Source organism: Oreochromis niloticus, linkage group LG10 (assembly GCF_001858045.2).
Source record: "Oreochromis niloticus isolate F11D_XX linkage group LG10, O_niloticus_UMD_NMBU, whole genome shotgun sequence".
Taxonomy (NCBI): Eukaryota; Metazoa; Chordata; class Actinopteri; order Cichliformes; family Cichlidae; genus Oreochromis; species Oreochromis niloticus.
Genome location: NC_031975.2, coordinates 29,816,232 through 29,826,820, shown reverse-complemented (window position 1 = coordinate 29,826,820; position 10,589 = coordinate 29,816,232). Strand labels below are relative to the sequence as shown.

The 10,589-nt window shown below is 39.6% G+C and overlaps 1 protein-coding gene across 3 annotated transcripts; it reads right to left on the bottom strand.

The window, feature by feature from the left end:
* Positions 1 to 2,835: 2,835 nt before the first annotated feature.
* On the bottom strand, positions 2,836 to 9,339 carry LOC112847986 (uncharacterized). Of its 3 annotated transcripts, none has more exons than XR_003221842.1 (3): positions 9,147 to 9,339; positions 4,263 to 5,305; positions 2,836 to 2,975 (listed from the first exon to the last, which is right to left on the bottom strand). XR_003221842.1 is itself a non-coding variant. In XM_025910669.1 (2 exons), the coding sequence occupies exon 2, from the start codon at positions 5,295 to 5,297 to the stop codon at positions 4,356 to 4,358; it is 942 nt and encodes a 313-aa protein (XP_025766454.1). In that variant the 5' UTR covers positions 5,298 to 5,305; positions 9,147 to 9,339; the 3' UTR covers positions 4,011 to 4,355. The 3 variants fall into 3 exon arrangements, 1 of the variants encoding a protein (XP_025766454.1); XR_003221843.1 differs by lacking the exon at positions 2,836 to 2,975 and adding an exon at positions 3,308 to 3,369; XM_025910669.1 differs by lacking the exon at positions 2,836 to 2,975 and having other exon boundaries at positions 4,011 to 5,305.
* Positions 9,340 to 10,589: the final 1,250 nt, after the last annotated feature.

Here is a 10,589-nt window from a genome sequence, read left to right as displayed (position 1 = left end):
GTGACGGCTCACAGTGACGGCTCACAGTGACGGCTCATGAGTGTTCAGTCACCCTGCAGGGATCTGTGATTACTCTCAGAGAAAACCAATCATAATACAGACACTTTTCTTTCTCCCTGCTGGAGGTTGGCTGGAGGTCTTTACTGTCCAACAGCTGAGCTGGACAGAAACAATCACAGGTTTCCCTGACTGAAGGTCACCATGCTCACCTGTGATCAGCGTGGGAGGAGTTTCAGGCCTTCAGACAGACGGCTGCAGTGCTGCACCGACGTTGTTGGTCCTGAGTCATGGGGACAGCAAACGACTTGTCAAAGCATCTGCAGAAGAAAGCTGAACTTTATTAAGCAGGAAAAGGACATAAAAGCACTAGATGTGAGTAAAGAGCTGCTCCTCGGCCCCATCATCCTGTGTGAGGTCTGAGGTCTGGTCCTTGTAATAATGATGCATTTCCTCCAGTATATCCATGAACTCGTGGGGCTGAATGATGTTATCACAGTGATCATGAGGCTCAATGTAAAAAGTTCAAACAGACTGAAACACTGTAGATAAAGGTCAGAGGTCACGCTTCATGTTTGACCACAGAACGGTCAGTCTGTGTAACAGACTCTGTGATCAGTGCTGTGGGTCCAGATCAGAGGACATGTTGGATCTCTTCTTCTTTCACGTCCATATTAAACAGCTGCTGCGATGAACTGTGACTGTTAGCAGTAACTCATTAAATATGTCTGCACACTGTGAGAGAGCCGTCCTCCATCAGTGAGGCTGACAAACGCTCACACTGGGAACAGGAAGCAGATTTCTGTCTGACTGTCCTGATGGACAAAGGATGAAATCCTCTGTAACACAGTCAGCCTGTTACAGCCCATAATCCAATCCAACTTTATTTATAAAGCACTTTAAAAACAACAACGTTGACCAAAGTGATTCCAATAATAAAACAAAGATAGCAGTTAAAAACCATCCATTAAACATACAATGAAATTAATATAAATAAAATAAATACATAAATGAAAAAGAAGATAAATAAATAAATAAAATATTAAAACATGAGTAAAATAATCAATAAGATTAATAAAATAAAAGCATTAAGAGTGGCAACAGCTGACTACAAACTGACTACAAACTGACTCTGGAACAACTCCTAAAAAGCCTTTGAAAAAAGGTGTTTTTAAAAGTGATTTAAACATTTCAAGTGTTGGGGCCTAACATGGAGGGGCCGTTTGTTCCATAGTTTGGGGGCCACAACAGTGAAAGCTCGGCCCCCTATGTGTTTCAGTCTCCACATGGGGACAGCAAGGAGTGACTGGTCAGATGATCTGAGAGACCTTTGTGGAGTGTATTGGTGTAGAAGGTCTGACAGGTAAGAAGGAGCCATTTAAAACTTTAAAAACAAGCAATAACATTTTAAAATGATTCTAAAATGGAAACCAGTGTAAGGATACAAGAACAGGGTCATGTGCTCACGTTTACGTGTCCCTGTCAGCAGGCGAGCAGCAGCATTCTGGACCATTTGCAAGCGTGATAGTGAAGCCTGCTCAATACCAATATAAAGTCCATTACAATAGTCAAGGCGAGTGGTCACAGATGTGAGCAAAACTCTCTCCAAGCAAGGGCGTAGATTTGATCTCTTCGAGTAAAGAAAAACAAACCCGATAGAAAAAAAGAAGAACAAAAAAACGTCTGTCAACGTCTCATTCACTGGGTCAGATGGCCCAGGATGTGAGTGGGCGTTAAGGCGTCTGGGAAGGGATCTTAGGGGGACAACAGGGTTAAATCTGGGACTCTTCACCATTTGAAGAGTCCCAGATTTAAACCTAGTGGGAGTATCCCCCCACAGAGGGACAAAAGGACCCCCTGGTGATCCTCTAATCGCCTGAGCCAAGGTGTGAAATTGGGTGTGGGTCCCAATCAGCCAGGGTTTCAGGTGAGCTCATTGTGAAACCTGGCCCCACCTTATCATGCGAATTCCTGAGGTCAGATGGCCCAGGATGTGAGTGGGCGTTAAGGCGTCTGGGAAGGATCTCAAAACTGGATTATAGATGGCAGACAGTTGGTGTCGTAAACCACCGCCTCTGTTCAAAGATGGTCGCTCACAGTGGACATAGATGGCCTCTTTCACTCCTCTTTCAAACCATCTGTCCTCTCTGTCCAAAATGTGAACATTGGCATCCTCGAAAGAGTGTCCTTTGTCCTTTAGATGCAGATGGACTGCTGAGTCTTGTCCCGTGGAGGTGGCTCTTCTATGTTGTGCCATGCGCTTGTGAAGTGGCTGTTTGGTCTCTCCAATGTAGAGGTCTGGGCATTCCTCGCTGCACTGTACAGCATACACCACGTTGTTCAGTTTGTGTTTAGCAGTTTTGTCTTTCGGGTGAACCAGTTTTTGTCTGAGTGTGTTGCTGGGTCTGAAGTACACTGGGATGTCGTGCTTGGAGAAAACTCTCTTGAGTTTCTCTGATACACCGGCTACATAGGGGATGACACCAACTGTCTGCCATCTATAATCCAGTTTTGAGATCCTTCCCAGACGCCTTAACGCCCACTCACATCCTGGGCCATCTGACCTCAGGAATTTGCATGATAGGGTGGGGCCAGGTTTCACAATGAGCTGAAACCCTGGCTGATTGGGACCCACACCAATTTCACACACCTTGGCTCATGTGATTAGAGGATCACCAGGGGGTCCTTTGTCCCTCCTTGGGGGGAAACTCCCACTGGGTTTAAATCTGGGACTCCCCACCATTTGACCTTAGAACTGAAGAAGCTTCTCGGATGAGAGGTGAAACGTCTTCAAGCAACTCAAAGAAGTCCAGACGCTTTTCTTTGCAAACTCCTTTGACTACAATGACCTGGATGACTGAGAACCTTCACAGACGACTTACCAAGTACTCCCGAATAAGGCTTCCGTCCTCTTCACCAAGGTAGAGGCAAAGTGCCCTGAGAACTGCTTCCCTTTTCACTTTAACATCACTTTCAGCCTGTTTAAAGAGAGTTGCTGATTAAACCAATTTGGAAAAAAACAACAACAATGTCTGACATTCGCAATAAGTAAATTTGATCATAAGTCAGTTCAAACATAGTAAATAAAATTTATATATGAAATTTCAAAATTTAGATTGCTTGGCCGGTCACCTAAAATGGCTTATTTGACTCACCAGTGACCTGCCACTTAAGACAAAAGAAATCCAAATAGAATTTGCAATATTCAGATTTACCTCTTGCATGATCTGCAAGTGGTGGGCAAGTTTCTGCCCAGAAACACCGCCCTTCTTCTGGAAAACTGTCATCAGCTGAGGTGTAATTCTGTCTTAACTGTGCCGCGAAGGTCGTCTCCAGTTGAAGTGTTGTAATACGCTGGAATTCAGCATTTACCTGTATCACACACACAGAGAAAAAAAGAAGACTGGTGCTTAATCATTGGTAGGATTATTTTGTTATTTCTTCATTAAATGCTACAATGCAATTGCCATCACTTCATAAAGCATGATTAGCATATGGGTTAGTATACAGTGCATGAAGGATGTTACTACTGTTAATCAAAGAAGAAATGAATGGCATCAGTCCATTTAGCGGGTTTAAAGGGTTTTAAAAAGCAGATATTTGTCTGTTTCAGGTGGTTGGCAACACATTTTCCTGTGCTCTTTGTCCGCTGGTGGGAGTGTCTCACCTGTGAGGTCAGCACCTCTTGGTGGCGAGAGGTCTTAGGGGTTTTAACTTGACCCATTTATTTTTTATCTTATGAGCAACAAAGTTTGTTCATCACATTTTTAATTTACATTTGTTTAGCACATGCTTTTAACAATCTGAGGCTAACTAAAAACTAATAGCTAAATAAAAGGTTTTAGGTTAATTCACAATTGATAATCTGATTTCACTCAATCTCACTCAATTAATTATTGAGATGATTAATCAATCATTTCAATAATCAAACTCACTATAAAATAGTTTGGGCCCTATATGTAGTGCAAACTTAAAAAAATATTTGATTATTTAAGTATTTATAAGAAAAATCAAAAATTAATTTTATTCATGTTTCTACACTTTAAGTCACTTATGTTTTTCATACACAACTTGTATTTTAAGTGCTGCTCACATAAATCCTCTGTATGGTACACAGGTCAAGCATTTAACGACACAATAACTATAAATGCCAGCCTCTTTATGCCTATATTTGGACTCGTCTTAATCCAAGTGGCCCAGATTAATTAATGTATAACATAAGGAATTACTGACAAGAACACTCAGCAAAAAAAGCATGCCTTTACCTCATTAATCTGGAAAAGTGCAGGCCACCTAGCTTTAAACTCCCCAGCAGTTGGACTTCCCTGCACCACCTCTTGTCTACGGTAGGAAAATGTTCATGACATCTTCTGTCTTACATCTGAGGCACTGTTTCTTCGTCTGACGTCGGTCAAAAGCTCAACCCTGATGTTTTCTAGACTGTCATCCGTTTCGCCAGCTGGGTGTAATGGACAAAAATTGACCTCAGCCTTTTTAGGTTTCTTAACATTTTTGGCTGGGAGGCAATCATCACTGGATTTGTTTTTCAAAGCATTTATAGTCACTTCAGGACAGCCAATGTTGCGCATCTTTGTCCTGCAATTAGCCATCTTATATTTCAGGCTAATCATCCAGCCATAGTAACCTGTGGCAGATGGCTCTCGCAGACAAGGAAATTTTTTGATCAGTGCCCCTGCAACTTCATCTATTTGGTAATTTTGAGGATAAGCAGTAAACTGAAAAATCGCCTCAGCTAGCTTCTCTAAGATGTCAGATTTAACACCTGGAGTAATCTTGAGCCGAGTTCCAGTTTCTCTGAAGGTCTCATTTCCACGCTGAAGTTGCACCTCTACATTGAATGAAAATCGAGGAATAGTAAACTCGCGAGGCCATGCACATGATCTCAGCTCACTGTCTGACTGTGGTAGAATTATGGTGCTGTCTGAGTTGGATGAAGACGATGAGAGACTGGAGTTTCTTTGAATACTTTCTGGACTTGCAGAGGAGTCAAGACTGCATGTGGGATACTGCTTTGACAAAGATGCACTTGAATCCAGATTTGCCATGTACACAAGTTTGATTGTACTTCGGTCTTGAATGTCTTGCATTGATGTTATGTTCATAAACTCATTGTTGAAGTCAGGATCCATGAATTGAATACGAAAGTCTCTTTCAATTCCAAATGCTTGGCGAATTGTGCTCTGAAGATCAGTCAAAGTTCTTGGCATCCCAGATGGAACGTCAAGTCTCCTAAAATCATCATCTGCCACGATGACTCTCAGCTTCAGCTGCTCTGCCATTCTTCAATCTGATTTTTAAAGACATCAGGAGAAAAAAAAATTAAAATATTGCATTGAATAATTTTATTAGGGAGCACGAGAGTGCAGAACTGCAACACAGGTTTTACGGGTAAAAAGCAGTTTATTTAATTTTATTCTATAGCTTCATACTGGTTTTTTTGCATACGTCAGCCAGAATCCTCAAAAAGTGTCACTTTGCTTTTAGTGGTATGTGTTGCAATTCATCCTTTATCAAAATGTTTTGAGCATCATCAATGATGTTTTTTTAAGACCTATGACAACATGAGGCATGTTTGGCCAAAAGAACTCAACTGTAATGGAAAAAAATATTACTCTTGTGGGAAGTATCCAATCTTTATTAAAAATAAGCTAAAAATTTGTGGTACCCCTCCTGTTGCCATGAAGATAACTGCAACTGAACACATGCAACTGAACACATGCAATTGAAGACATTTACTACCTTCTATATGAATGAATCTTTTAAGTATGACCATTCGCCGGCCTCCAATCCTGTAATCTGCCAAGGGGTACTGGTCTACCAAGGCACCAAGATCAATGAGGGAGATGTGTGATGTGGGAAAGTTCAAAACCTCTAAAATGCTCCCTATACCAGGCACCCATCTCTTTGACAATGAAGCTCAGGTTTTCCTCCACAACAACCATTTGGACAACTTCTGAAAATTCAGGCAATCCAGCAGAGGAGCCATAAACTACAATCATGCCAGGCCTGTAGTTTGTTCCATTCACAGAAGCATTCTTTGTGAGCTGAATATGGGTAATATCAGGGAATTTAATCTTCAAGTCTCGCTGTACATCATGATGCAGAATGTCAACAGAGACCGTAGAAACAGCTGAGACAGTTAGGCTTGGCCTTACAGTTGTGACAGACTCCAAGTGGTATGCCATCATGAACTGATGTTTCACTGCCAGTGACAGTAGCACATTTTTAAAGCACTGTGTGTGACGAACAACCTGTTTGAAAAAACTGTGCTTTGCCTCGAACCTCATGGTCCACATGCCAACAAGTGGCCCAAAGAATTTAATCATCTGTGGATAATGCTCCACAAAATGATGTTTTGGTAACAGCTTCAGTCCTGGAAACATCTCTTTCAACCTACATCTGTGGTCAGAGACTCTAGACTCAAGGAAAGCAATTGATTGTTCTGTGTGTACTGGTGCAACAACTAGTTCAACAATGTCCTTTCGGTCCAAAATTACCTGCCAAGCTGTTTCATCTGGAGGTACCAAGTGTCCTACCAACAATGGAAGGAATCGTAAGAGACTCCAATTTTCATGAGCATTTCCTCCAATGCTTTTGTTCTGCATGAAAGTCCTGGGAATAGCATGAGGGCGATTACTCTTGTCTGCCCATTTGTAGGGAAATGTCAGAATGGACTCATTGAGGCTGTCAAGTGTAAAATATTTTTTCAAAATTAAGATATTCAGGCAGTATGCCAACTCAACTGGTAATATGCCCTCAAAAATGTCATGTGCAATATCTGGAGGATATCCACTGCAAACACTGAAATGGGAGTGATGTGCAGAGAAAACACACCGTCTTTTAACACCGTGACATGGTTTTGCATTACTCTGTGCAGAACTTACATGCATTTCATGTGTCTCTTTGCTTAGAGTAAACACACCTGAACTAACCTCTGTTTCTTGAGTATCAGATCTTTTGGCCTCACAAAATCTGCAAAAGTATTCACCTGAAAAACTCTCAATAAATCCAGAAATACTGTGTGCTCCTAAATTATCTGCTATGACACACTGTATTGTGCCCCTGACAAATTCTCCAAGATGTGCAATAAAAATCCCTTGACTTTCCAAAGTAACAAGATCACTCAACAACGGCTCTAGAATCTTTTCATATCCATATGTCTTTACATCTTCAGACTTGCAGAGTAAAGCCAGATAAATGGAAGTCAGTGATGAATGGCAAGCAGGTGGTAAATTGCTAATAGTCCAATATATGGCACAAATTTTGTGCTTTTTACGGGAAGTGCCAAGTGGATTGCAAATCTCAAAATCGTCAATATACAAATTCAGTAAAACTCGCAATTCACCTGCTGATAAAAAACTGTTTTCTTTGAAAAACAACCCCTCCCTAAAAGACCTGTAAATCACTTCTTCCCCACTTTGTTCTGTTGTGCGACTACCATCCAAAACCTTAGCAAGAACGCAGCAATCACTGAAAAGCTGCTGTAAAACCTTTAAAACAGGAACATACTGAAATGTTCTTTTATTTTTTTTCATCCAACACATACTCTACAGGCTCTACAACTTTAAAATTTTCCTTGTAGAAATTTTTGCGCTTAAAGGATGTTGCTAGGGGACAGCCTTTACCTACCGATTTATACACAGGATTAGATGTACACAGTGCAGATGCAAGTTCTTCAATGACTGACTGGTCTATTTGCACGCTGTGACTGTTCAATGTGTCTTGGATAACTTTTGCTGCACTACACAAAGATGCTGTGCCCAACAAATACTGAAATTCCTCCAAAAGTTCATCAACTGCAGCACTTGGAACGTGAAAAATATTTTCTAGTTTTAATAACACTGCCGCAAGCTTTAGCTGAACTACGTCTTCATGATCATTTGATGTCTCTAAATCAACAGGCTGTTCGTCACCCCACAATTCCTCAGCATTTGAAGCATCATGCTCTGCAGTTTCAGTTGCAAAAGATCCTCTGACAATATCCTCTTTGAAGTCTACCAGCGAGTGTAAACTGTGCTTGCGACTTTTGTGTGACTTAAAGGTACTGTAAATATTTGATTTGTAGTCACAACCTTTAAACATACATGTTACTGTCTCATTGTTTTTTAAATGACGGCTAATGTGCACAAAATATTCACGCTCTGTTCCTAATTCACTACAACCACATAACTGACAGGAAAAAGTTGCAAACTTGTCAGAGTGCTCTGGGGTATTGCTATGATTCCTTGACAAGTGTGTCAGAAGTGAATTCTAAGTCTTTAAAAGACATGGACACTCAGGATATAAGCACTTAATGTGATGGCCACGCCCAAAATTACTATGTTTCAGTCTATAGTGCTTAAGAAGTTCTGATCGTCTAGAAACTTCTGCACTGCAGTCTTTACACTTCCACATAAACTGGACATACAACAAAGAGAAAATTTGAAACAAAAACAAAAAACACACTTAGTACTTTACACAAAGAAAGCTTTAGCCGTGGTTAACCTACAAGAATGGATGCATCTTAGAAGTATGCTTGTAGGCTGTATTATCTAGAGCATTCTTTTCCCAACTCTGTTCCTTGAGGATGCCCATCCTGCATATTTTTGATGTTTCTCTGCTTCAGTGCACCCTGACATATTAACTGTGTCAGTGACAGACTTGTGCACAACTTAATGAAGAAATTAATTCAAATCAGTGTGGCGATGCAAGGAGACATCTAAAAAATGCAGGACAGAGGTCTTTGAGGAACAGGGTTGGGAAACACTGATCTAGAGTGCACCTAAAATCTGATCAGGTTAGAAAGCAATAGCATAACAGTGCAAATTGAACAATCAAATAAAAGAAAAAAACAAAAACTAATATGTTACAGCCAGCAACTTTCATGTTCAACTTTAAATAATTTGCTCTAAAGGATGGGAACTGTTGGCAACACATGGAATCAGTGTTCTATGCCCTAATCTTTAAACAAACAAAAAAAAATGCACAAAATATAGAGGCATCTTTTCTTAAACTATATTAATCATATGTATTAATTGATATTAATTAATATCAATATTAATAATCACAAGAACCCTTAAGATGAGATAGATAAACTTGTCACTGCAATACTGTCGTGATAAATATGTAAGGGATTTGCATGTACTTACCAAAATAACACCGTTTCCTTGAATAAACAATAACACATAAGGGGAAGAAAATCTGCCAGAAAAGGAACAAATACAAAAAATTAAAATGAGGACTTTAGAAAGACAAACAATTACCATTTCCAAGCCACTTCATGATACTCCCTTGTAACAAAACAAATCTTACTTGTGCCTCTGTACAACAGATGGATCGATACCACTTTTTTTTTTATGTCCGATACCGATATCATAAATTTGATTATCTGCCGATGCCGATATGAATCCGATAGTGTATTTTATAATAAATAAAACTGTTTTTTATAAATATTTTGCTGCATTTTGTATAAGTTCATACTCAGTTTAAAAACAAACAAACATTAAAGCTATTTTGTTATACGTGTATGCAAAAAATACACTGCACCCAAAATATTTTATACTTCAGCAATACTGATCAACCTAAAAAACTTACACCATCCTCCTTATTCAGGTATTCTAAACAGTACATAGAAATATTAAACAACCTAACTAATAGGGCTGCCAACTCCCAGCAAAAATATTAGGAATCCACCCCCCACCTTCTGCCTCATAATGCTTAATTGACGTAATCTACTTTAATGCACAGAAATAAATTATTTGTCTACAATAATTAGATTCAACATTTTTCTTCAATACAGTTGCAGACAGCACAGATGGTACCTTCCCAAAGGAAAAAGTGCTATATGTACTACTATTACTAGGGTATATATTAGACTTAATATTTACTACATACAATAATGGATTTCTATACATTTAACCAGATCACCACTTTGGTTGTAAGATTTAGATAATTATTTATTAAAAGCTAGACATTTTAAATGAGAATAAGAAAGTATTTCTTTGTGCCCCCCTTTCCCTGTTAATGCCCTACCTGGCCCCCTGGCAACACTTTGCTAGACCCGCCCCTGCACAGTTATGTTACGGGTTCGAAATTGAGGATGAGAGTAAAACAATGATAGTCCAGAAGAGGTCGTTCAAACGATTGATTTTAATGCACGCAGCGTGGAGAGGTGTAAACTGCAAAACAGTTGTACATCTCTACCCAAAATACACTCTAGATTGCTTTTATAACATCAGGGTATTGTAACGCCCCTTCTTGCGTTTACAAGCACATAATTTGCATGTACAGAACATTCATGTATTTAAAGAATTAAATGCAACATAGAGGTTCCTCCTTGTGGCATACTCTTCCGAATATGGTGATGATCTAAGGCCTTTGTGGTCACCATGGACTGGACATCCTTCCGTCACCTGTAACTAAGCAAACTCAAATACCACAAGAAGCTGAATACATTCAGGCCTTTGCTCAGCTACTATTTTACTGTAACAATATACTCAGCATATGAGTTATGATACATATATATTTAACTCAATCATTTTAAAGTAGTTATAACTGCACCTGTAATAAACATGTTAATATTTGATTATGAT

Excerpts from the sequence above, each read along its gene's own strand:
- LOC112847986 (XM_025910669.1), bottom strand. The coding sequence starts at position 5,297 with ATGGCAGAGCAGCTGAAGCTGAGAGTCATCGTGGCAGATGATGATTTT.